This window comes from Gracilinanus agilis, chromosome 5 (assembly GCF_016433145.1).
Source record: "Gracilinanus agilis isolate LMUSP501 chromosome 5, AgileGrace, whole genome shotgun sequence".
NCBI classification, from domain to species: domain Eukaryota; kingdom Metazoa; phylum Chordata; class Mammalia; order Didelphimorphia; family Didelphidae; genus Gracilinanus; species Gracilinanus agilis.
Genome location: NC_058134.1, coordinates 68,127,484 through 68,154,917, shown reverse-complemented (window position 1 = coordinate 68,154,917; position 27,434 = coordinate 68,127,484). Strand labels below are relative to the sequence as shown.

At 40.4% G+C, this 27,434-nt stretch overlaps 1 protein-coding gene across 2 annotated transcripts in view; it reads right to left on the bottom strand.

Annotated features, from left to right (window-relative positions):
• The window catches only part of ACBD5 (acyl-CoA binding domain containing 5), a 52,104-nt gene that overhangs the window by 3,670 nt on the left and 21,000 nt on the right, over nucleotides 1-27,434 (bottom strand). The window contains exons 6-12 of one of the 2 annotated variants that reach the window (XM_044677336.1): nucleotides 23,542-23,676; nucleotides 20,821-21,024; nucleotides 18,736-18,842; nucleotides 14,267-14,534; nucleotides 11,616-11,815; nucleotides 5,449-5,493; nucleotides 5,089-5,198 (exon numbers count right to left, since the gene is read on the bottom strand). In XM_044677336.1, coding sequence (XP_044533271.1) covers nucleotides 5,089-5,198; nucleotides 5,449-5,493; nucleotides 11,616-11,815; nucleotides 14,267-14,534; nucleotides 18,736-18,842; nucleotides 20,821-21,024; nucleotides 23,542-23,676 — 1,069 coding nt within the window. The remainder of the gene's footprint in view (nucleotides 1-5,088; nucleotides 5,199-5,448; nucleotides 5,494-11,615; nucleotides 11,816-14,266; nucleotides 14,535-18,735; nucleotides 18,843-20,820; nucleotides 21,025-23,541; nucleotides 23,677-27,434) is intronic. The other variant, XM_044677335.1, reaches the window with a different exon arrangement.

The window sequence follows — 27,434 nt, the reverse complement described above, 5'->3', positions numbered from 1 at the left end:
TCTACCTTGGCTCCAAGTCTGCGATCTCATGATCCTTTTGGCAGAGGCAGGAAGAAGACTCGGCCCAGGTCACATGGGCCATGTTGGCGAGCCTGGGGCATGGGGGGGGGGGGGGAGGGAGGGGCGTGGCTCCCCTCCCCCTCTCCACATGCCATTCCTCACATGACCTGACCCTCTGCCCAGCAGCCAATGGGAGCCCTCCCTCCCTCCCTCCCTTGTCTGGGGTAAGGGGGCCATTTGGGCAGTCGGGCTCTAAAAGGTTCTCCATCATGGCTCTAAGGTCTGCCTGACTCTCTGATCCTCAACTTTCCCACGGTGGCAGAAAATAACTTCCCTAAAGCCCCATCTTCACTCCATGTCCCCCTTTGCTCTCTGCTCCTGCGGCTGCCACGCTACGTACCCCTTGCTCCAGGCTCGGGCTTCTTGGCAGGACCTGACTTCTGTGAACGTCCTGCCAGGCCCTCAGGTGACAGGGTTCTCCTCGCACTCACGCCTCACCCCAAACCCTACTGAGGCACAGAGAGGCCAAGGCCGGGGTCTTTATAAATATCCAACAACAACAATGAAATAAAAATGAATTCCAGTGACAGTCAATATTCGCTTTCAATTTAATGTTTAAAAAAATTATTTTAAACCTTTACCTTCCATCTTAGAACCAATCCTGGGTATTGGTTTCAAGGCAGACGGGTGGTAAGGGCTGGGCAATGGGGGTGTGAACCCGGGCCTGGCTCTCAATCCACTGTCGCCCAGCTACCCCCAAAGTAATATTTTAAGGAAACAAAGGACCAAAAGCATTCTTTCTTCTTCTTGAGTAGAATTACTGTCAACAATTTATACAACTAATAAGTTTTAATAAGCAAACACCTCTGTGGTAATTTAAAGACTATAATGGAAATGTTGGGGAGGCGGCATATTGATGCTCTATTAGTCACTCATCTGTGGAGTGAGGAGGCTGGACTCGAAGGCTTCTGAGGGGCTCCTGGATCCAGGGTCCTACCCGTTACTTCATCATCTCCTCTGACCAGCCCTCACCCTTCTCCTTGTAAAGTGAGGGCCTTCACGTAACATCTCCACACCACAGAGGAGTGAACTGGGGCTCGTTCTTGTAAGAGGGAGGAAATAAATTAATTGGTTTGTCCCCCTCATTCAACATCCTCTGTTTTAGTTCTGCTTTAGAAATCCCTGAATCAATAACCTTATCATCATTAACCTTTGCACCAGGAGCTTGACCATAACTGTTGTCCATAAATTTATCCTTTCTCACATACAACTCGATGTTATTAACTTGTATTTGTAAAAGCCTCATCATAATCTTTAACTCTGAATCCCTGTTATGCCATTGTATAATAATAATCTTAACGGTGTACAACATGCATCTTACTATCCGTCTCATATAACCAAAGAATACAGAAATATGTGCCACCACATTAAGCATAGTTATTGCCCATACTGGTGGCATCAATTTAAAATCTATTCCTCTTTTCACATATTTAGGAATACCCCTAAATATGAATACAGGAATGGACCACAAAATAGACCAACAATACACCAAACAATATTCTATTATATCCTCCATAACAGCTTGTATCACAATTGCTATTACCCACAAGTTTGGTAATAGTTCACTAGTGGTATTAAACTCCACTGTTACACAGTTAATTAACACACACAACAGTAATTATACAAAATCAATAACAATACAACAGACCAAGAAGAATAAAAACAGCAAAAGAAAGAACCAGGAGAAAAAAATGCAGAAAAAAGCTAAAAGTCCCTTCCCAGTAGCTTTAAAAATGGCCCTGTGGCAGTGAAAATACTCCAGAGATTCTATGAATGAGTTGAGTGGTGGGAATAGTCTTCCCTATTGGTGTAGAGGGTTGAAGCCTCAACCAACCATTGAGAGGCTCAGATGGAATGTTCAGACTCCCACCACTTCCAGTCTGTGCTGGCTGCCCAAGGAACAACTTCCTCCTCCCTTCTCAACCCTTATCTGGGGTGCCACCTCTTATGGGGAAACACGTGTGGGTAACTTTAATATTACTGGGTTCAGAGAAAGGGGAGAAGGAGGACTGATTGGACAGGAATAATAGACTGGAACTAACAAACCGGGGAAACACAAACCCCACCAAAGTACAAGGAATGGGAGATTACCTCACAAACAGCAGTGAGTAAACCAGGACCAAAGAATTATAAAATACAGGTTTAGTAAAGTCTATAGGGTTAGAGATGATGGGAGAGGTCACACTTAGCCTAAAACACCAAGGATAAAATTCAGGGTTAAAAGCTGAAGATCTGGGAAATCCTTATACTACACTAAACAGGCAGCTAAGACACAAGGGACAAATGGGATCTCACGTAGATGGTCTTGATCAGTGGCAGTCCAAGTATATTCCAAGCGCACAGGAACCAGCCAAATAACTCTTCAGAGAAATCAGGGAGACTGACTTTGCTTGTCCACCAATCAAGTCAGAAATCTCAACTTCTACTCCTTGATCCTGCTAGTTGTAAGGTCCCAGATGGTGCTTAGAGATACCCCAAATCCACAGGTCTCTCAAGTCAGTGGTTTCCCAACTCCTTCAAAACCCCAACTGCCTTTTAGAGAGTCCACTGTGTTCCAGGTTGGAATCTCAGCTCCTGCCTGCCTGTCTAAACTTCCAAAATGCTTTAAAACCTATTTCCCTCTTACATTCTGACTTGTCCCACCTTCTTGCTTCCAAATCTGACATTCTTTCCATCGATCCTCTGTCTGGGTGATGGCTGGAACAGTCTGTTCCTTGTCATTTTGAGAAAGAACGACTGGCCCTTTCACTTTTAGACACGAAGCAAGCCATTAACAAAAGTGGTGCTTGTCATCTTTCTGTTCTACTCCCAACTTCTCTTACCCAACCCTTGGCCCTGTACAAAAGAACTTGGAAAAGAGAGTGTATTGCCACACAACTCAAACTATTTTTTGTGCCCTCAAGTTAATGTAATCCTGATACTTCAGGCGAGTGTTCTCCTGTATTTCAACAAGTCTCTCCATGCTTTCCCCCTGTTCCTTCTTTATCCCCTTACCATCAATGAAACCCAAATATTAAATGTTAGTTTACAAAAACCAACTGGCTGCCAAGAGGGACAGAGAAGAGGAGGAAGAGGAGGAAGCACAATCAGAATGTAGGTCCAGAGGTGGCTCAGGGGCAAGAGCGCCAGGCCTAGAATCAGGAGGACCAGGGTTCAAAAATCTGGCCACAGACAGTCCCTAGCTGTGTGACTGGGGAAGTTATTTAACCCTGTTTGCCTAGCTCTTGCCCTTCTGTCTTAGAGTCCTTCTAAGACAGAAGGTAAGGGCTGAAAAAAAAAAGGATATACGTCCATCTCTTGTGAGCTGAAAGATGCAGCTGGATTATTAAATTACAACTAATGAATACTTGAAGTGCTTTAGAAAAAAAAGAAAACCCTTGGAAAGCAAACTTGTGCCTGTGCTTGCTTTTTGTACTGGATCTTCTGGAAATGTTGCTCAAATGGCCCACTAGTATTTAGAACCACCTTAGTGCAATTCATAAGTAATCTTGAATCAAACTTTCATAATCAAACTTTGGTTTAATTTCCACAACATAAAAGCAAACTACACTCTGGCCATTTGCCCAACCAAGACCACAAATCTTTCTCCTTGAAGCAAATGAAGAGATTTGCTATATTCCATTTCTGGTTTCCTGAGTTTTTCAACAGCAAAGTTAAAATTCAGATGATTAGAAGGTCATGGGCCATGCCACACAGCAGAAAGCAAGCATCTGCTTTCTGTTTGAAGGCACAAGGCTTCTCCTCGGGAGAGGAAGCTCCACACCTAGAAGCAGAAGGCCTGCTGGCTTTGCCACCTTGTGCCCGGGGTTCCTCAGCCACAATGTGGGCCCTGGAAGTACCGGAGGCAGCAGTCCACACGCAGTGGGGAACAAGCTGGCCTTGGAGCCACCAGACCCAGGCTGGCATCCTGCCACAGACCCACCCTGGCTGGAGGGCACTTGCCCGCTCACCACTCTAGGCCACCAAGACGACGGGCCGCTGTAGAAGAAGACGCTGAGCCGTATCTGAAGGGATCCCACGAGGGAGTATCCCAGGCCACTGAGGCCCAGGCCGGCCCCGACCCTAATGCCTAATGACCCCCCAGCAGTGAGGTCACCTATAAACAACAGTGCAGATCTGGGATACTCCTAAGATAGGCACTTATTTAAAAACTGAAAATTATGGAAACAGAAAAAGAGCTTCGCATTTGGGGAAACACCCCCCCCCCACACACACACACACACACACACGGCCTCAGAGCTCTGGCTTTGTGTTGCCTCTAAAGAAATCTGGGTCAGTTTGATCACTTCTGCACTCAGGCAGGCTTCAGAAATCTCTTAAGGAGTCTTACTACGTCCACCTTTAACCCCTCCCCTGGAGACCTTCTGAACTGAAGATGATCTGGGCTGAGATCATAGCCTAGACACAGGCCAGAGGGTTTGGGTGTTTGCTCTTTACCAACTCCAGATAAGAATGATTTTCTGCAGTAAGTATTGCCACAGAAGTTATGGTAGGTGAGGCTCTCTTGCTGTTTGTTTTTCTCTTTCCTAAACCGCAGCTGGGGGCAAAGTGGATAGAGTGCCGGATCTGCAGTCTAGAAGGCCCAAGTTCAAATCCTGCCTCAGACACATGTTAGCTGTGTAGCCCTGGGAAAGTCACTTTACTCTGTTTGCTTCAATTTTCTCGTCTGTAAAATGAGAGAAGAAAATGGCAAACCACTCCAGGATATTTGCCAAGAAAATCCCAAATGGGATCACAAAAAATGGGGCACAACTGAAATGACTGAACAGCAACAGAAAATATCACAGCTGTGTAAATTGACGAGATGCTCCTGAATAAAAGATGATGAAATCTAGAAAGTAAATTCCACATTAAATCTCACTTTGCAGTAAAGTTTAGTTATGTTCGATGCAAGTTTTTCGACATGGCAATGTTCTAAGTGTCTAGAAAACAGACACTGAGCAGTCACTTAAGGTAGAAAAGGTGTAGCCATTCTGAAAGAAACTAAATACCATTTTGAATAACAAATTTATCAACAATTAATATTACCTTCTCCTTCTTTGATAATATAAGTGCACCAGCCACTGAGCAATAAAAGGCCATACAATAGCGAAGGTTAATGCACAAGGAGACATCTCAAATGGCCACCATGATGGTTTCTGAAAGAAAGGAAAACAAACTTGTCACCAATCAGCAAATGTTATGGTCAGACATAAAGCTACATTTTATATAAAAGTGCACAAAATTTTTTAAAGTGATCATGAAGTTTACATGTGTATTTCAGGCTTTGGTCAACATAATGCAAAGCTCTTCTGGGATCAAAAAGTATTCTGAAAGTGTTGAAATGAGAAATAACACTTTATGAATTCATTGTAGCATTTCAAAATATCCATAAGAAAAGTCTCTTACCAATGAGGGAGGTGGGTTATCAGTCTGCAAAGCTGATGATTTTGCCTACAAACATAAGCAAAAGCAAATAAATTACACAGAAGACTGAGTAATATGGCAGGCAATCTTTTAAAAATTCATATTCAAGGCTTGTCAGCTCCAGGAGTGGAAAAGGGAGGGAATGAACATGAATCATGCAACCACAGAAAAACACTCTCAATTAATTAATTAATTTAACAAAGAAAAAAGAGAAAAAATTCATATTTAAAAAGCTATTAAAGGGGCAGCTGGGTAGCTCAGTGGATTGAGAGCCAGGCCTAGAGACAGGAGGTCCTAGGTTCAAATCCGGCCTCAGACACTTCCCAGCTGTGTGACCCTGGGCAAGTCACTTGACCCCCATTGCCTACCCTTACCACTCTTCCACCAAGGAACTAATACACAGAAGTTAAGGGTTTAAAAATTTAAAAAAAGCTATTAAACCCTACTAAAAATACTTTGTTTAAACTGTAAGACAACATAATCTCTTTCTCCCATGTTCCATCCCATTCACTTGACCAGTCAGCTGTTCTTGTGGGTCAGGATTAAATCTAGAATAGCTCTTCTTGTTTCTAGATTGGCAAGTCTCTAGCTAGCCCTCATTCTGTAGCCAGCAGAGCCTACCATTCTGGTATTGTAAGGCATGGATCTAAAACCCATTGGGAAGAAGATGACATTTTGTATTAATTTTTTTTTAATCCCTTACCTTCTGTCTTAGAATCGATACTGTGTTCTACAGCAGAAGAATGGTAAGGGCTAGGCAATGAGTAAAGTGACTTGCTCACACAGCTGGATGTGTCTGAGGCCCCATTGGAACCCAGGACCTCCCATCTCTAGGCCTGGCTCTCAATCCACTGAGCCCCCCAGCTGCTCCCCAATGAGGACTCATTTTCAAAAGATAGCATCTCACTGCTTCCTCTATGTGCTGCTTTACTGAGTGGCAGGTCACTAAATGCTAGATTAGACCCCCGAGTAGCCCTCTGTCTCCAGCTCTGCCCTGGATCCGAGGAACGTGGAACCAGAAGATTTCTAAATCATCCAGTCCAAATCCTTCCTCGTTTTATGGGTAGAGTATCTGAGGCCCAGACAAGTAAAGTCACTTGCCAAAGCGAAAACCAAAGTGCTGGTGAATGGCAGAAGGGAGGCTCAAGATGAGGCTTCCTGACTCCCAGGCCTGCACCCTTTCTGGGAAGCTCAGCCTCTCTCTGGTCACTTTACTTATCTTCAAAGGAATGACCAGAGCATTCACAAGACAAGGCTCCAATTTTAACTCTATTTTATACAATTATTCTCTGATCAGACTGTTTGCCAGCTCTGGTGGGGGAGGAAGGAGGAGGGAGAACATTTGGACCCTATAACTTCAGAACATTTATGTGAAAATTGTTATTATATATAATTGGTAAAATAAAATATCTTTACTAAACTTAAATATACATATATACACATGTGTACATATATAATTTTAACCATGTGATCAAGTCTCAGTGAAAAAACACTGATGAAAAGGGCCTTTCTGTGCCAGGGTCTGTGCTAGGCATGCTGGGATCAAAGATCCAGAAGTGACCGGACACGGAGAGGAATAGCAGCTAGCAAAAGGATTTTTGGACTGAGGAATATAAGAGGAGATAAAATGTTTATGATTTATTGCTTTGGAGTAAGAGCAAACATAAGATATTGAGCTAGATTTTATATTATTTGCGTACATCTTGGAGCAGGCATAAGTCAGGCTGGACCAGTGATTTGGATTAGAGTGCAAAAGGGAAAAAGGAAAATGATAAATGCTGGAGGGGATGTGGAAAAATTAGTACAATAATGCATTGTTGGTGGCGCTGCGAACTGGTCCAATTCTGGAAAGCAATTGGAACTGTGGCCAAAGAGCTATGAAACTGTGCCTATCCTTTGCCCCAGCATCGCCACTCCCAGGTCTGTATCTCAAAGAGAACAAAGCCAAGAGAAAAGGCTCTATGTGCACAAAAAATTTATGGCAGCTCTTTTTGCCATGGAAAAGAAATGGAAATCAAGGGGCTGCCCATCAGTTGGGGAATGGCTGAACAAGCTATGTTTCGTATGATTGTGAATTATTATTTTTTGTGCTAAAAAATAATGAGCAAGATGGTTTCAGAAAAACTGGGGAAGAACATATGAACTCATGCAGAAGTGAACACAGTAAAAGCATTATTATAAGGATGATCAACTATAAATGGTTTGGCTTCTCTGATTAATCAATGATCCAAGACAACTCCAAAGGGCTAATGATGAGAAATGCTATCTACCTCCAGAAAGAGAACTGATGAACCAAATGCAGAATGAGGCATCCTTTTTTTTCACTTTCTTTAATTTTCTTGCTTTTTTTTTTTTTTGGCAACATGACTAATGTGGAAATACAGTTTGCATGATTTCACATGTATAAATGATAGAACATTTCTTGCTTTCTCGTTATAGAAAGGGCAGAAAGGAGGCAGAGAGTTCTAAAAAGAAGTTTTTTTTTAAAGAAAAATAAATAATACTTTTTATTTAAAGAATGCAACGAAACACTTGTGGGCCATAAAATGTAATAAAAATGGCTTTGCTCATAACCAATAATTAAGAGGATAGAGTTCTTAACGGTTAAAAAGTCAATAATTCAGATAAAAGGGTTATTTACTCCCTTCATCTAAACATGCACCACAGCAACTGGCTGCTGGGTGACAAAGCTGTTTTCCACAGGATGTGGGAGTTCCACTAAAACCTCCAATCCCCAGCTGCCCAAAGGAGAGGCCTTTTATTTTTCAGGCAACAAGGAAGCCAAAACAAATATGATCCCAAGCACAGCTTTCCCACCCCCTTAAAGGGAAACCAGTTCAGCTGCAGTAAAACAGGTAGGAGCAGCCTTCCCCAAAGTGAGGTCAGCTGGCCAGGCCCCAGGGTGTTAATCATTCAAGGAAGGCTTTGGTGCACTAAATAACAGCCTAATGCTGGGAGATTCGGGCTCAACAAGACAGTCACTCTAGGACACCTTTCAGCCAAGAAGCTCCCATTCTCACTCCCTTCCCTACCACCTTCCTCTGCCATTGAACACCTGTGGGATCAGGAATGCTAATGCAGTTCACTGACACAAACATCAAGTGCCTACTGCAGCTACACAAAACATGCTATCGGTCTAGTTCCTGCCAAGACAGCAGCCTGAACAGAAGGTACGTCGTCCAGCCTCGACATACCAATTCTAGAAAACCTGTGACATCCCAAACGGCACTGAATGATGATCGAGACACCCAAAGAGCTGCACCCAAGAGCAGACGTCCTTCCTCCCAATCCATCCCCAATCAAGCTAGCATCAAGCTACTGCTAGGACTAAAATTATCTCAAGAGGCTGATTTTGGGGTAAAAAATAGAAGCTTATTGATTCTATCAGGTTTATGGGTTAGACCAGCATCATAACCAATAAAGTGATATGGGTCTCCATGGCTCTTTCATGTAATGGGGACAACCCAACCTGGGTCAGGCAGGCTAATAAATAGATTTTTTAAATGTTAATTGAAATTTGGGAAATGCCATTTAAAAGTATATATATATTTTCTATGGAAACGTGGGAACTATCAAACTACATTTCCCGGGGTCCAACGGGTTTCCGTTTCCGGTTCTTTGGGCGTGGGGACGCCTGCGTCGCCACGCAGAGGATAGTTTAAATGGGAGGAGTATCCGAAAGGAAGCTCTCTCAGCTAGCGGGCACGGGAAGAGAGGAGAGGTAATAATAATGGCGGGGGCGGCAGTTTTGAATTCTTACAAGCGCGTGGTCTAATGATTTTATCCCTATCAGCATGGCTTTAATTAAAATACTAATTTCTATATTTATATCAGTCTTTATTATTTTTAATCGTAACATAAAGCTCATTCATTATTCAGCTCCTTCCTTGACCATCGAGGAGAGTGAGTGAGTTGGAGAGAGCTGCAAAGGGTTTTTTGGTCTCTGAGGAGAGGGTGTGCTGCTAGCACCCTCTCTGGTTGGAGACAGAGAAATGGAATTAAGGCCTTAATAGCCTTACTGATGATTAATAAGCGGGGTAGATAAGGTAGATAGATAGTGGCTATATTTAAGATGGTGAGAGAAGGAGAGTAGGCGAGGGCTTCGGCCTAGCAGAAGATACTGCCCTCTGAGGCAGATAGATTTAGGGTTTTTTTTTTAAGAGAAATTTAGTTAGGATTGGGATCTGGGGTATAGTTACAAGCTATTGTAAGATTACTTTCACTTTCCTCCTTCCTATTTCCTATCCATAGTTTCCTAATAATAAACTAAGTGTTTTGCATGTAATAAACTAAGTACTGGCTTTTGTCCAAACTCCTACCCCATAAAATTTAACCCTTCACATTATTCAGCTCCTTCCTTGCCCATCCCAAGACATCTTTAATTGGCGAGAGCTAATTAAGAGGTGTTCCATCAACCTGTCCACTCCTTCCCATCCCCATAAGTAGACAGGGCACACACAGAGGAAAAGAACCCTTCTCCCTTTCATTTATTACCCAAATTTTGTGAAAAAGGAAGACATACATTGGGATTTCCAAGGACAAAGAAAATGCAAACAGCAGCAAACTAAATAGTATCTCTGACCCAGATCTCAGACACAGGAATACATAGTAATTCTCCCTAACATGTAGGAATTAATACAGGATGTGAAAATAAATTCTCACAACAGAAAAAGCAGAGGGCTCCTCTAAGAAAAAAAGCCTTTGGAGAACCAGGAAGCCTCAGAGTGGGGATCTTAAAAGCCCTAAGGATGAATGGCAGACAGGAATCAGCATGGTGTCCAACAGACAAGGCTGGGGTCACAATGGAAAGACCCGGACAGCCCAGATGTCTTTGAGATGCCAGAGAGAACCCTGAAGATTCAGCACTCTGAACCTCAAAGACCCAGGGGAACTGAGCCTCAAGAAGTAGAGGTCAGTGCAAGAACCCAGGACAAAATGAATAAGGCTGACCACTCCATCCAAAAGCCCAGAACGCAGTAGAGCTTGGCCCCTGAACAAAGCCCCAGTTCAGAAAATGAAGCTGGAAAAGAGAAGATCTAAAAAGATCTAGAAAGCACTGACAAATATCAAAAACCTAAATATAACAACTGTAATCAGAGAGTCAAAAGGAAAAATGGATTTTCTATGACATTTGGAGGGAGAATAAATAGCTTATAAGAAAAAATGATCTGCTTTAACCAAGAAACTGAATCTCTGAAAACTAAATAAACCAACAAAATCAAATGACTCCATGAGACCACAAAAAATATTAGAGCAAAATGAAAAGACTGAAAAAAAAATAAAACATCTAGTAATGAAAACAACTAACTTGCGGGGGCAGCTGGGTAGCTGCTCAGTGGACTGAGAGTCAGGCCTAGAGACAGGAGGTCCTAGGTTCAAATCTGCCCTCAGACACTTCCCAGCTGTGTGACCCTGGCAAGTCACTTGACCCCCATTGCCCACCCTTGCCATTCTTCCACCAAGGAGCCAATACACAGAAGTTGAGGGTTTAAAAAAAGGGGGAAAATAAAAGAAAACAACTAACTTGGGAAATAAGACAAGTAGGGACAAGTTAAGAATCACTAAAAATCACCAGAGTCCTTGAAAACCATAATCTAAAAAAAAGAAACCCGAACATTTTATTTCAAGAAATCATAAAGGAGGAACAAGTCACTGAACCCCCCTTGCCTAGCCCTTATCGCTCTTCTGCCTCAGAACCAAGACACAGGATTGATTCTAAGACCCCAGAAGGGCTTTTAAGGCTTACTTGGTGGAAGAGCTGCCCGCCACTGGAGGCTGTGCTGAACCGGAGCCCTGAACAGCTGGGGCCGGAGAGCAAAGGGAGGAGCTCGGTGGCACCCACATTGGCCTGAGACAAACCTCCGGGAGCTTCTCTGCAGCGCCCCCTACTCCTGCCTGTCCTGCCTGCTGCGGCCTCTGCCTGGGAAGCAGGCAGCTCAGCATCAATCCTGAGTCTTGGCTCCCAGTGACTTGTCCACAGATGCCCAGCTCGGAAGAGTCTGAGGCCGGACTGGAACCCAGGCCCTCCCGTCTCCAGGCCTGGTCCCACCCGGCTGCCCCCCCACCCCGGGGGTCCTTTCAAAGTCCATGCCCACAGCACGAGCCGGTCCAGGGAATCGGAGGGATAGTGAAGTCAGGCTATAGCTCACCTGGGAGGCAGCGAGCGTCTCGAGCGTGTGCAGTCTCTGCAGGACGTTCTTCATATCTTCTTGCAGGCGCATGAGGGCCACCGCGATCTGCTCGTTGAGGCTGCTCCCCGCTCCTCTGTCGGAGCCCCACCGCTCGCCGTCGCCTCCGCTGCCCAGGTGGCCGCTGGCAATCCCGTCACCCAAATGCTGCATGCGGTGGCCTACGATAAAGCAGTCCAAATGGGCGATGAATCCCAAGAGAGGCAGGCGGCCCTTACGTTCTGTCTTAGGATCAGAGAAGAGCGGCAAAGGCTGGGAATGAGCGCCAGTGCCTCGCCCGGGGTCACGGAGCTGGGAAGTGTCTGAGGCCACATTTGAACCCAGAACCTCCCAACTCTAGGCGTGGCTTGGGGCTCTTTCCACTACAGGGTATGTTTCTTTATGCACAAATCTTAACATCTGTTCATGGGAAACAGGAGAGTGAGTGCCAGCACAGGCCTCGGAGCTCTAGGAATCCTTCTTCAAGTCTCTTCTTAGAGCCACTCTTCCAAGGCACGATGAGCCCACGAGCAAGGCCGGCTGGCAGAAAGGTTTATCACTTGGTGGAGGAATCTGGGGTCTAGACGAGAGGCAACCAAAATGCAAAACTAGGTACTTGAGTTATTCGTTAAGAATAGGCAAGAATTCTCCTAATTCCTGCGGGCAGGATGTGTTAGAGCAGAGAGCAGAGAGTGCCTGGATCCTGGAAGACTGGCTACGGGAGGGGCCAGGTGGGCAAGAAGAGCTCCGGAGCCTTTGGCTCTGCTCGAGAACTGACAATTATTTTCATAGTCATTTCTTCTTCATCAAGAATTCCATCTTCCCTCATGATAAAGAAAAAAATAATTCAGCTGAAACTTTGTATTTGTGACTGTTATCTTATTACCCCTCTGGAAAATAGGCTTCCTAGGGGTATTGTTTCCCTTTTATCTCTGTATCCTCAGCGTTTGGTGGAGAAAGTGCAAGTCTGCGAAATCGATCTGAAGATAACTAGCATTGGAGAGACTCACCGAAATAAAATTCTCTTACTGTTCTATGGCTTAAGTGTTGAGTGCCCAAAACTTTTGCACGGTACAGGGAAACCATGCTAGACTTTGCATTCAATTTCTATCTCTGATTTTTGCTAGCTCAGTAGCCAATCTAGGAACCTACCTGAATCTCAAATTTCCTCATCTGTGAAATGAGCATAATAATATAATATTAATAATTATATATGTAATAAGAATATAGAATCTAAAGAATCTATCCTCAAAGACTGTTGAAGTATGAAAAGCCACTGTATAAAGTGCCTTGCAAACTTAGAATTGCTACATATACATTATTTATTATATTATAGAACTGTTTAGAAATTGAGATAATTTTTTAAAATAATTGATTTGTATAAGAACAATGAAAATGCTCTTATAATCCAAGATGAGAACCCAGACTGCTGTATTCATTTGGAGAATGAAAAAGAAAAAGGTGGCCCTGAGACACAAGACCAATAAATACTTTTCTGAATTTACAGTGAAGTAACTTTAAAGCACGGCTGACAGAAGACCTGGAAAATCAAATCTGGTTTCCACCATGAGGGGCCAGGAAGGTGGTAACACATTGATAGTTCTGGGAAGTTGGGAAGGAAGAGGTTTGTGATAACTGGATGAGAAACTGAGTTTTTGATATGTAGAGAAGAATCTCTGTTGGCTTGCATAGTTATGGTGGCTGTGTGAGGACACAAGTCTTGTTACTTCAAAGACGACACAAAAGGTATAGAGAAAGAACTGTCTCTTCCTTTAAAAAACACAAAACAACCTTCTGTCTAAGAACAAATACTAAGTATTGGTTCTAAGGCAGAGGAGGGCTATGGGCTAGGCAATGGGAGTTAAATCACTTGCCCAGGGTCACACAGCTAGAAATTTAATGTAAATAAAAAGAAGACAAAATTGAAGCTGAACATTGTCTACCTGTACTGCTCACCTTTGCCCCAGAAGAGAGATGAAGAACCGTATCTCCCACCTTTCACTGGGGAAGTGGGGGGCTATGAGTGTAGAACATAACATACGCTGTCAGAAAAGAGTAGGTTTTGGTTGGTTTTGCTTAACTTTCCCCCCTTATTTACTAGTCTGAGGATGACTAGGTGAGAATAGGGGAGAAGTACATTTGGAAATAATTATGATGCAGAAACAAATAGCATCAATTAAACTTTTTAACATGTTTAACTTTGTACATAAGTTCTGATTCCTTTTTCTGAAATTCTAGACTGTCCAAACCTACCACTCCATTCTAGCCTCAACTTGGATCACTCCCCACTAGACCAGATGAGAAGACTTTTCCCCCCAAGAACAAGACCTGGCCCTGATGGTGTGTCTGTGAATGATTTCCCTTCCAAATTCCCCAGAGCCTTCTGGTCCGGAACATTTAACATTTCTGTTTGTCAGTTCCCTAAAGGGTTTCTGCACGATTTTATGAGAGATGCCCCACTTTCTATCTCCTCCAGAGTTAAACAGAGTGTTCTGTACTGTTCATCGAAATCTGTTTTCAGATGGCAAATACAACAGTCTCAATACCTCTTTCTTGAGTCAGGCATTAACTATCAACTCAACTGCAGAGTTTTGAAAATAGACAATTTGAGAAGAAAAAAATGTGAGCTGTACCTCTTCCCCTTCTGACACTAGAGAATTCCTCCTTTTCTCCACCACGCTTTTCTCTCTGGGGTGCTCCACTATTGGTTCTGCCATCTTCTCCTCCATGCTTAACTTCTCCTTTTCCTTCCACTGCAATCATCTCCATACTAGAATTTCCAGAGGCCATGCAAACTTCTTCAGGAAGACCAGAATTTTCCAAAAGTTGACTGTGATCACTTCCCACATAATGAGATGAATATCTAAATGGTCCTTTGTTTGATGAAAGGATTTCTAAAGACTAAAAATCAAAAACAGCATTTTGTTAAAATAATGCTCCACAAAATGTTCATGCTTATATGAAAACAAAAACTTCTCCAATTAATTTTCAACTTAATGAAAGTTTCACATATTGACATTTTTTCTTGGGCAGGCATATTAAGGATTACGACTAGATTTTAAAATTCATTATGCTCACGGGACATTTTAAAAGCAGACGTGCAAAAATATGATCTATTAAAAAATAATTATTTATAATTTTTAATTTAATTTTTAAAAAAAAGGCTCACCTATCCTAAACATTAAGATTACTTTTTGAAAACTTATTTTTACAACAGTTCAGGGATGGTAATCAAAATTTTGGATAATGTAATTCCAACATCCCATTTTTGATTTATTACAAAAATATATAATTCATCCTTTTATTTGCAGGTAGAGAAAAAAATCGCTGATTTTAAAAGCATGAAACTTTGAGATCATTTTCCCAGTGCTTAGCACTATACTTGGCACATAGCAAGCATCTAATAAATGTTTACCGAACAAATGAGTGAAATTTTTCATTTCTCCTAAAGTTAGATTTTTAAGAGAAAAATCAGATTTCTGGTAGGAGCAAGTATTTTAATAGTGAGATGTTACTATGATAAAATTAATTTTAAACTGAAGAGATTTAACATGATTAAATGGATAAACAGCCAGGAAAAAAGGACCATAATTATAAATCACTGTGTCACACAAAAATATATAGTTACCATCCAAAATCACACAAGTTTTTTGCTACTGGTATCCAAAGTTGGAAGAGAACCTGAAATCTATTATATCTTTTAAAAATTAAAAATATGGACCTCCTAGAAGGTAAGGGACCAAAGCAGAATATTTATAACCTTTAAAATCACCATCTATTTTGTTTAAGTTTAGAATATAATTTCTAGACAGACAATCCATGTCTTTGAATAGTAATAGGGCTTCTTTCATTTGTAAGCTTTGGCAATGCAGAAACTTAATAATCCCTCCAGAAACTAAACTTCAGCCTATCAAAGAGTAATTGGGCTAAATAAACTATGGCTCTGAAATAAGATTCATTAATTTTTTCATCTGAGGGACTTGATGGAAGTGTCATACACACCTTGAGGAAAAGAATGTAACCCTGGTGTATGGTCTTTACAGGGTATAAGATCTAAAGGAAGGATGAGGTTAGAGCAATGTCAACAGGAACAGAGTAAAAATGTTATTAGAAAAACAAAGCATTTTCAAATATCAGAGTGAAAATTCTATGCTTTTATGACAAAAACATAAAAAGCAAAGATTTCTAGTTATTGGACAGGGTTGCTGAGATCTGTGTGAAATGAGAAGATTCAAAGTCCAAAAAGTCCAAAGAAAGAAAGTCCAAAGCAAAAGCAAAATTTAATCATCTTTATATAAAATCAGAGAAATACTCAATTCAATGAAGCATTTATGGAATGAAATGTCACACTGGGCACTGAATCTAATACTGCAAATCACTTGAGTAGAAGAAGGAGTAGAGTTAATGGAAGAAGAGACAGAGCCCAAACTGCCTGTTGAATAGGCCATTCTAGAATTATTAAGGAGGGGAAACCAACTGGAATTAGTACTGAAGAGAAAATGGGAACTGATGTGGGGGACAATTTCTGTGCATAACCATGTTGAGAGAGAGCCAGTCTCCCAATTCTTGAATTGGAAGGGGAAAACCAGAGACCAACTAAGTACCTGAATGAAATTTCTGTGACCTCCCCAACAAGTCAGCTTCAACCACCAGTGAACGGGAACCCCAGATGTCTTCTCAAGACACCTCATTCCACTTTGGTATAGTTCTAACTGTTAGGAACTAACGTCACTTAAATGTACTATCATCCAGCTCCTCCTAGCCCACTGCTCCATGACTGTGTCCAAAAGAACATAATGAAAAACTGCCAAATGGTTTGATGAAAATAACCTCCACCATCATTAAAATATTGCTCAGATTTAACAATCTAGCAAACCGGTCAAGAGTGAAATGAGGTTCGTTTGGCATGGTTTGTTATTTCATAAACCTGTGCTTGCTCCTAATAACCATCTTCTTTTATAATTCTATAAAAAAGTTTTTTGGTAGTTTGATAGGTATGGCACTGAATAAGTAAATTAGTGTAGGTAGGATTGTCATTTTTATTATATTACTTCATCCTACCCATGAAAATTAATGTTTTTTCAATTGTTTAGATCTAGTTTTATTTGTGTGAAAAGTATTTTGTAGTTGTCTTCATATAATTCCTAAGTTGGCAGACAGATTCCCAAAAATATTTTATATTACTTAAAGTGATTTTAAGTAAAGTTTCTCTTTCTAATTCTTGTTGCTGATTTTTATTGGAAATAAATAGAAATGCTGATGATTTATGTGGATTTATTTTGTATCTATCACCATCTTCTTTTCAATGAGTTTACAAATAATTGATTTAATATTTCTTCCTAGGATTTGGCTAATAGTTAAGATCCAGTGTATTAATGGGCAGTTTTCAGAATCTGTCTTTTTTCCTTTATAGAGAAATGGAAAATACATTAACCTGATTTCAGACTTTTGTAATTTTTCAATTTTCTATGATTTCCCAAATAACAGACAGTGGTTCAAAGGCTGCATCTATAAATCTTTTTTTTTTTTAAACCACCCTGGAAGGTATTTGGGATGTGGAAATCTAAACTTATGATATGCTGGATGCCTCTTTACTATGGATTTTTCAACCATCTTGGTATTCTCCCATGCTAGCTTTCTAGCACTTGCTAACAAATCTGTATTTCTTCTCCCCAAATGATTTTCTAGATTCTCTTATGTTCCCCTTCTCTTATGTTCATTTTTCTGGGCTGAAGAACCTTAATCTCTGTAGTCTTTGCAAAAGTGTGCTTTGGACCTTAGGTTATTAGGGAAAAATCAGATGTCTGGGATAAACCAATAACTTTGAGGATGATATCAAGGAGGAAAATCATGTATTTCTCCAAAATGTCCTCAGTACTTTGATCAGAAACAGAATAACTAGGTGGATGAATCGAATAGCTAGTTCAATAGGGAAATGTTTATATTCTTATTACTGAGCTACAGAGAAGAACAGGATGCAATGACATGTGGCAAATTCGTCATTGAAACAGAAAAAAACCCCCAAAGTCAGAAGGAAATTAAAATAGCTCACATTTATCCTGTACTTAAAAACACAGTGTTTAATGAACTTGATGTTCATTACTCTATTAGCTAAAATCCAAGGGGCACAACGGTGTCAAACACACAGCCCATACACCATTGCATCCTGAACCAAATTAAAATGTAATTGGGGGTGGGGGAGAAGTGAAGGGTCACAGTAGATGAGAGCCAGACCTAAAGATGGGAGGTCCTAGATTCAAATCTGGCCTCAGACACTCCCTAACCCACACTGCCTAGCCCTTAGCACTCTTCTGCCTTGTAACCTCTACATAGTATTGATTCTAAGATGAAAGGTGAGGAGTTTAAAAAAACAACACATCAGAACTTGATTAGGAAAAACCTGAAAATTTTAAATAAGTGTAGGCAACTATAATAAGACAATTAGTCCTTCAGCTGCTTTCAGAGATCACAAAATAGAGGAATTCTGAACATACAAGAAATGTATGTTTAGATTTTTTTTTAAAGAAGTTTTTGTCCTAGCTGTGTGACCCTTGGCAAGTCACTTAAGCCCCCACTACTTAGCCCTTATTGCTCTGCTCTTCTGCCTTGGAAACAATACAGTATTGATTCTAAGACCTTGGAAGATAAGTGTTTTAAAAAAAAGTTTTTGCAAACATTACCTTTTTATTCTCATTTCAACCATTTGAAGTTGGGAAACGTGACTATTAATTACACTGAAAATTAAAGTCCAAGTCAAATGTTTTGGGAGTTGTACAGACATTCCTCAATGTTTCAAAATTATTTGCCTTTTTAAGAAGTTAGTGCCTATAAACTTAAATTGGGCATATAGCTGTATTTAAAGAAGTCATCATCTCTTTCATCTATATGTTCCAGAATATTTAACAAGTTGAGGATTCTGGAGAATTTAAATAATTCTCAGAGAAACAAAACAAAACAAAATTTAAATTATTAAATGATAATAAGATACAAATAATTTTTAATTTAAGAGGTATGTTTTCAAAGTGATGAACAGATGCTATGCATTTAATTCCTGATAAACCACTTTGAAAACTTACCTAACAGAAAATGTCATTTTTTTTACCTCTTCTTGTCCAAATTGCTCCATAGAGTCACAGTAAACTTCACTGTCTGAATCACTTGTCAAATGCTGAATTCCAGAAATATCTTCAACATGATCATCATATGTGCCTGAATGTAATTAACAAATGCTAATTTAGTATGACAATGCTCTACGGGAAGGAAAATGCATTAATTTAATTATTGAAAGATCTCATATAAAGCCTAATAATCATTCAAATTTCCAAATAGAAAAAAAAACTCACAGATTTATTTACATCAAATTAAACCATTTTTTCACTTATGAGCATGTTACAGATCTGAGAAGGACTGATTTTTTTTTCCTTTTAGTGGCAGTGAGAGATAAACCACCCACAATCTCTTATCTACTCATTCTTATGACACATTTGGGAGACGGCTGGCTAGATTCAGAATCGTAGTTTGGGACTAGAAAACAGAAGGAAATTAACCATCTTATGACTATGGCCCATTCATAGCCAGTTTTAATCCACTGTTTCCAATCAATGAACTGGAATATTCTGATACTATGAAATAAATCCTCAGTGAGTCACGGTGTCTTAGACAGGCGTGTTTTCCTTTTGACAACTCTTGAGTAGGTGGAGGAAGTAATCAGCCAGACTGAGAAAGCTGGACCAGCTACACCAATGCCTAACCTGCCAAAATGCCTCCCTGGTGGGGATCAGTGTCAGTGTCTCTCCCACACAAAATCCCCAAGTTGTTTGGGGGTTTTTGGGAGGAGTGCCAGACTTGAACAACTGTGTCTGAGCCTGACACTTACTACTTGTGTAACTGTGGGTAAGTTTAAGCTCTCTGCACCCGTTTCCTTAGTGGTACAATGGGGATAATACCAGCCTCAGAGGTTGTAGTGAGGCTCAAGTGAGGTCATATGCATAAAGCATTTTACGAATTTTGAAGCAAAATTTGAAAGGTAGAAGGCAGGCCGGCCTGCTAAGTCCATCAAGGAGACCTGTCAATAAAGTCTTACCTCTAACACATACTCGCTAACGGTGTGATCCCAGGGAAGTCTTTTAAGCTCTCAAGGCTCAGGCCAGTCTCTAAGACTACAAGTTGCTGATCTACCTAGGTAGTGTGATTTCCTTCCTGGGAGCTACTTCTCTGATAAAATAACAGATCTAGACAAATAGCTCTGACAATCATTATAATGAATTAAGAAATTTGTTTTCTGGAACTCTTTCTATATAGCAAGTTTACTGTAATTACTAATACCTAAAATACTTAAATTTTAAAAAAATTAATTTAATTTTTTACCAATTACCTGTAATAACAAATTTCCACAGAAGTTTTCCAAAGTTATAGGATCCAAATGATCATCTCTCTTCCTCCTTTTTCTCCCCTCCCACCCCCACCCCAAGCTGACAAGCTGTTTGATCTGTTTTACATGTATTATCATGCAAAACATATTTCCATATTGTTTATAAAATACCTAATTTTTTGATGAAGTTAAATGAGTTGAAGATAAAATAGTATATAAAGTAAAGTATAAACATATAACTCCTTAGTTGAATTAGCAGAAAGCCACAAACCCATTTCTCAGATACTACTTGCTCCCATGTAGAGCATCTAATTTATAAAATGATATTCTTTCTTATTCCCTACTGGGAGAACAAAACAGCAGTTAGAAAGTTAATTAGTTTAGAATGACAATGGCTACAGAGGGATGGGAGCCAAGAGCAAAAGTAAATAACCACAAAGGTTATGTTTTTAAATGTTACGCAATTGCAAAAAATCTTGCTTCCCAACTCCTCAAATGAAAACATTGTTTAGCCTGGCCCCAAACACTATTAGTTTTCAAGACTACAATGTAATCAATATCTTACATGTAGATTCATGAAAACTGGCCCAGGAGGATCTCTTGGAAATACTTTGTTAATAATCTAATACCACATACACTTAAAAGTAATAACATAGTATTTTTTCTTAGTCTGGAATTCAAACTTATATAAATTGTCCAAATAAGTATTGATTTATGTGCAATTTTTCTTCAAAAATAATCATGAAATTGCTGAATCTTAAGGTAACTCAAAACTAGCCTAAGGAAAGTGAATACAGATTTAATGGTGGTGAATACCTTGATGAATGGAGAGAGGAGTTTGTCCAGTTTGTTTCAAGTTTGGGTCCACATTCTTTACTTCCTCGGTGCTTGTGGCATTTAGGGAAGAACTGGCATGAATATCGTTCGGTATATCTTCAAGAAGGCTGTCTTTGTCATAACCGTTAGTGAAAACAATTTCCAAATCTTTATCGTCACTTGGCTCTGGCATCACTTTCTTACCTTTTGTTCAGGAAAGAAATTAAGTACAAGTCAGCCGGTCATCTTTGACCATCCACCCACATGTCCTCTTACAAGCAGGAGTTGTCATCTCTAGTGGTCATACTTGACGTGTCTCCCCCGAGTCTTCCAACCAAGCCGACCATTTGCTATCCCTCCCTTTTGAAGGAAACATTTCCTTGTCATCAGTACAAAGGTAAGGCACTAGACACAATGAATTCCTTGAGTGCAGGAAGAGGGTGCATTAAAGTATAAAGCGGTTCCCTTACCGCTCCGGAGCACAGCCGCTCCTCACGTGCAGAGAAGTGGCCGGGCAGCTTCACAACGCCCCCACCCCGCTCTGTGTCCTTGAGAACCTGCTTTCACTGTTCCAGGCAGAGGCCGGCCCTCCTTTAAGTATCTGGGCTCGTGACCTGGGTGTGCAAACTCCTCCAAGCCTCCACTTCCATGTATGACATTTGGACAAGATGGAAATCTCACACTCATGCATCACCGGGAAGCTTTTACTAAGGATGCACTTTTGGTTATCTAAATCCAAATACAATCCTCAGTTTCCCTAAGTCTTCCAACTAACCAGACCATATCCTATCCTATCCTACCCTTTTGTAGGAAACATTTCCTCATAATCAGAAAAGGTAAAGGTTAAGCACTAGACAAATTAAATTTCCTGGAGTACAAGAATAGAGAATTATACTAAAAGTATAATCAGAGATGCATTTGATTAATGTCTAATTTGTACAATTCAGGCAAGTTTATATTATAGACTACTTTAAAAAGAATGCAGTTAGGGGCAGCTGGGTAGCTCAGTGGAGTGAGAGTCAGGCCTAGAGACAGGAGGTCCTAGGTTCAAACCCGGCCTCAGCCACTTCCCAGCTGTGTGACCCTGGGCAAGTCACTTGACCCCCATTGCCCACCCTTACCAATCTTCCACCTATGAGACAATACACCGAAGTACAAGGGTTTAAAAAAAAAAAAAAAAAAAGAATGCAGTTTTTGGCACTTTTAAGTCACAGAGTAATAATAAACTATTTCCAAGCTGATGTCTTCCTGGATAGGTCTCCTTTCTTAAATAAAGTGTACTAGCAATTGGCAGCAATATTAAAACTACAAACTGTGTTAAAGTCCTTTAAAAAGTTTGTTCTATTAAATATATAACATCTCCCCATAGCAATCTTCATGCTATTAATTTAATAAATCTTTTATTCATAGAGACTGAAAAGCTAATCTTTAGCCTAACCCAATTCTGAATTCATAAGGTATGAATTCATGAAGTTTTAAGATTTTTCTGCAGCATTTTCTACATGTGTTCTGTGAAAGGTAATATCTATATTTTTTGTCAATTCACAATATTGAGTGGGAATGGGAGGGGACCAATGACGTGGTATAGTATAAGTTCCTGGTGAGGAAGAACTTCTACCAATAAAGAGTAGAACTTCCCTTGCACTCATAATCTTAGAGAAATGCTTAACTATAATTTATAAATATTCCAATAGATTGCAAACAAAATTTAGAAAACTTTTACGATAGTCATATAAGCAGAATTAAAATGCAGATAATAACTGTAGTAAAAGAAGGCAGGCTAATATGCTCTTGAATCTGTTAACATGGCCTAGAAACAACCTTTCCCTACTGCCACTCCTCCCAAGATTCTACGGTACACTGGGAAGAGGTGCCTGGCCCAGAATGGCTCAGCCCTCCTTGGCCAGCATTGTTCCATAACCGATAATGTCCTCATCAGCAGAAAGCTAGCCCATGTCACCTCGGACCGTGAAGCAGGTGAATCAGAAAGGCCTTCCTGTTTTCTTCCTTTCTCTAATCTATTCTTCTTATTCGCTTGCCCAGGAGTCCAAGCATTCATTTAGGTGTCCTTGTACTGTTTCCTGGTTACTCACTGAAATGTTCCACTATCCAGACTCTTCCCCACTATTAAAACTTCTGTCCTGTTTCTCATTCTTCTTGTCTTCCTTTCTCTTAACCTAATAAACTAATTCTCAATAAAGAATTGGTTCAGATAGGCTTAATATCTTTTCCCTCATATATATATATATATATATACACACACACACATCATAGAAACACCCATACTATTTTTGTACTATAAAATGCTATACTTCTAACTTCTGTTTCTTCCCTTTGAGATTCACTATATTTGCACATGCATGTATGTATATGCACTCACTTATACACAGAAGTACACATGGAGTCACAGACATGCATTTTAACGCAAAAGTATATATACTCCTTAATTCAAAGAATTCTTCTCTAACGGTGGCATTTCAGTGACCATGAAGGGCCAGTGGCTGACTTCTTTTTGGATTAAGGGATTTTTCTCAAGCCCCCCCTCAATTCGAACCACAAATGTCCTTAAACGATTAGCAGCAGTCTCCCTCTTCTGCAGATGCACGAAGCTGGCCCTGATTAACATGGCCAGTTTGGGTTTGTAGCTGACATGACAGGTGGTGATTAGACATCCAGTCCCAGGTGATGCTGAATTGTTAGAACAAACAGTTTGAAAACTACCACTCTTACTCTGCTTTGCTTCTTTGACTTCTTCTTGGGCCTCTTCTTCCTCAGACTCAGCTCCACTATCACTGCTTTCAGCTTTCCCATTTACAGTTTTGACCTTTGGAGTGGAAGACAGAACATTGCCAAGATCTAAAATATAAAAAATGTTCAACTTAATATCCTTAACCAAACTGCTTCGTCACTAATTCTGTAATAGTCTTTAAGAATAGCCAGTGATGGTGATGCATATTACAAAATCTTTAACAAATATATAAGTGATTGTATTCTTTCTTTTTTCTTTGAAATACTCCATTTGAAACTTCTATTCTCATCTTTTTGGGGTTTACTACAGGAACAACCACAAAGGAAGTATACTTACAAATTAATCATTCTCTTTAAAGTCACTAATTATGTCTGTAGTATGTCATGCTTGTCATGCTGCTGACAACAAAAATGAAGATCACTTGTAGCAATACTATAGTGAAGGCTATATTCAGAATTGACATTTAACACCGTTTAAGGTTAGATTCTTTTTTCTACTCACAAGTTACTTTCAAAACTGAAATTTCTTTGGTGAATTCTACTGAAGGGCTTTTGACTAATTGGTAAAGGAAATGAAGCCTCCCAGGGCCTAACTTATTCCATGGCAGCAAATGAGGTGGTTATAGAAGTAGCTTAAATCCTGCAATTTACCCTATGTAGGTAGCAGCCTTGCAAACTGGAACAAGCAGGTAAAGTACACAAAGCTTAACGCTAAATAGGCCAAACTTAGGGGAAAGTATCTTAGAGAGCCAATTTTACTATTGGGTTGAATACAAAATAACTTCTGCTGACAACAGGAAGAGTTCATCAACATTATAGTTTGTAGAAGTACAACAGCTGTTCCCAAATGATGCACATCTTCTGGGTCAAGATGGCTGCAGAGTAGAACAGGCCACTTAACTCTCCTCACCACCGACCATCAGCATACCTCCAAAGGACAAAAAAACCAAATCCAGATGAAATAAGGGACCTCCCAATAGGGCGCAGTATCAAAGGTACATGGGATTTGGGTACTTCTATGCTATGAAGGGGGGAAATAGCTCCCATCAAAATGTGAGCTGACCAACCCTTCCCCACCCCACTCACAGTACCAGAGTTGGAGGCTGCACATCAGAGTTAGAGCAAGTGGGGTGGGGGGTAGGGGGTGATCAAAATCTAGCTTCTTGGCAGCTAACTGGGACCTCCAGGAGCTTGCCCCTGAGAGCAGCAAGACCTGAGACCCCAGGAGGCTAGAGAGTGCAGACCTTGGGCGCAGGAGTAGAGCTGAGAAAGGCAGCAAACAGTGGAAGCAGCTCAGCATGCTGAGACTCAGGGGAGAACCTCACGTGGAGGAGCAAGCATGGGCCAATTTCCGGTCTCTGGGCAGCTGACTAGGACCACCAGGGGCTTCACCCTGAGAACAGCTAGACTAGAGACCCCAGGAGGCTGGGGAGCTCAGACCTTGGGTGCAGGAGTGAAGCTGAGAGGACCTGAGGACAGCAGAGGCCTAGAAGACAGTGGAAGCCAGGAGACTTGCAAAGTAGCCTCAGGAAAAAACTGCTCCTTAGCTCTATAGACAGAGAGCCTGCTTGCCTCACTCAGACTTCTGGCTGAGAAAGAAAAACCAGCATAATGATGACAAGGAAGGCCCAAGAAATAACCACCAAAAAGACCAAGAAAAAAGCTCTAACACTTGATAACTTTTGCACAGAAAAAATCCAGAAAGCAGATGAGGGCAAACAAGTAAAGACATCCAAACCTTCCCCAAAAAATGAAAATTGGTCACAAGCTCTTGAAGAGTTCAAATCTGAGATCATGAGAAAGATAGAAGAGATCTGGCAAGAAAAGTGGGAAATAGTTAAAAAAAGAAAATAACAGTTTAAAAGGCAGAATTTCACAATTGGAAATTGAGGTTCAGAAATCAAATGAAATGATAAGCAAATTGAAGACCAGAAATGACCAGACGGGAAGCCATGAAGAGCCAGAAAGACCAGACGGAAAAGGAAAACCAAATGATTATAGCTGAAAACCAGTCTTTAAAGGCTAGAATTAGGGAAATAGAAGCCAATGATCTCACAAGACAGCAAGAATTAATAAGCAAAGTCAAAAGATTGACAAAATAGAAGGAAACATGAAATATCTTAATGAGAAGATGACAGATCAAGAAAACAGGTCTAGAAGAAACAACTTGAGAATTATTGGTCTTCCGGAAAAATCAGAGACAAATAGAAATCTAGATGTCAAAATACAAGAAATTATCCAAGAAAACTGCCCCAATGTCCTTGAACTCAAATAATAGACATTGAAAGAGCCCCTAGAAAACCCTCTACACTAAATCCTCAGAAGACAACCCCCAAATTCAAAAGCTTCCAAGTTAAGGAGAAAATATTACAAGAAGCCAGAAAGAGACAATTCAGATATCAAGGAACACCAACCAGGATTACAAAGGATCTGGCAGCCTCCACACTACAAGACCACAAGGCTTGGAACATAATATTCAGAAAGGCAAGAGAATTGGGTCTACAACCAAGGATCACCTACCCATCAAAACTGACTATATATTTCCAGGGGAAAGTATGAGCATTCAACAAAATAGAAGATTTCCAAGTATTTGCATAGAAAAGACCGGGACTAAATGGAAAGTCTGATATCTAATTTAAATAATGCACATATCATACTAGTGGAAAAGAGCTATGAGACAAATAAGCTAGCTGTTTGAGCATCACTTTTAATGATAAGAATCCATTTAACAATAGAACATTCAGTAAAAGACCTTAAGATTTTATGAAAACTAAAAATAGTAAAAACTACACACAAAGTGGAAGAGACAATGTATTTTTTATTCACTTCACTTTGTAATGATAAATATAATATTTCAAATCATTTTAATTCTTCTGAATAAAGATATATATGAATTCAAGCTACTACTGTACTATTATAGAGTGGAAACCGTCAAAGAGATGGACACTATTAAAAAGTCTCCTGTTTTGTCTTCTCAGATTCTGTCCTCCCTCTCCCTTCTTTAGTCTTCCCACATCTACACATGCAAGGATAAGGAAAGAATCAGCATAGAATAGGGCAATAGGAAGTATACAATTGAGATCCTGACTAGAAAGTCTAGAACTCAGTTGTTTTAGAAGCTATAGAGTCCCTATCACCAAGCATTGGAAAACAAATACTAATGAATATCCACTTTCAGAAATGTTTCCAGTAGCTGCTCTGCTCTCTGGCCTGAGCTCTGAAAAAGCCAAAATTTTAAAACAAGACTAAGTGATTTCTAAATGGATTCCTAAAAAACAGCTGAGAGGGGGCAGCTTTATTTAAATATCTCTCAGACTTTAAAATGCATAAAACCCAGTGGGGGTGGAGTGGAGTGGAATATAATCAATGGAAAGATTCTTGAAGAAATGTGATAATTTCTGATTTTAATGGCATCACTACAGGAAATCTCCTGACTCCTGATATGATGAAAAGAGTGCTCAATCTAGAGTCTAGGGGTTCAAATCCTGACTCCAATACTTATTAGCTTTCCAGCCATGCACAGTTCAGTTCACTTCTGAGCTCTGGGGAGTTTAAATCTGTACAACTGAATTCACAATCCTCTTCACACTACCTCTCTTAGAGATCTGTGGCCGGGAAGACACTTAAGTGCTAGAGAAATGAGAGTTACTATTACCAGTTGCACAATTCACAGTTTCAAACATCAAACATCTCAGCACCAATACAAGGCCACCACCCACAACACAGCACTCTTCAGACATTTGTCTTGTGCCTAGATATGAAGTACTCATTTCTCTCATAAATACTTTGAAGTGTGGTCTCTACTTGGCAGCCTTTCTCTGTATGCCGTACATACCATAAGTCTGGTGCAATATTAGCTGACTTTA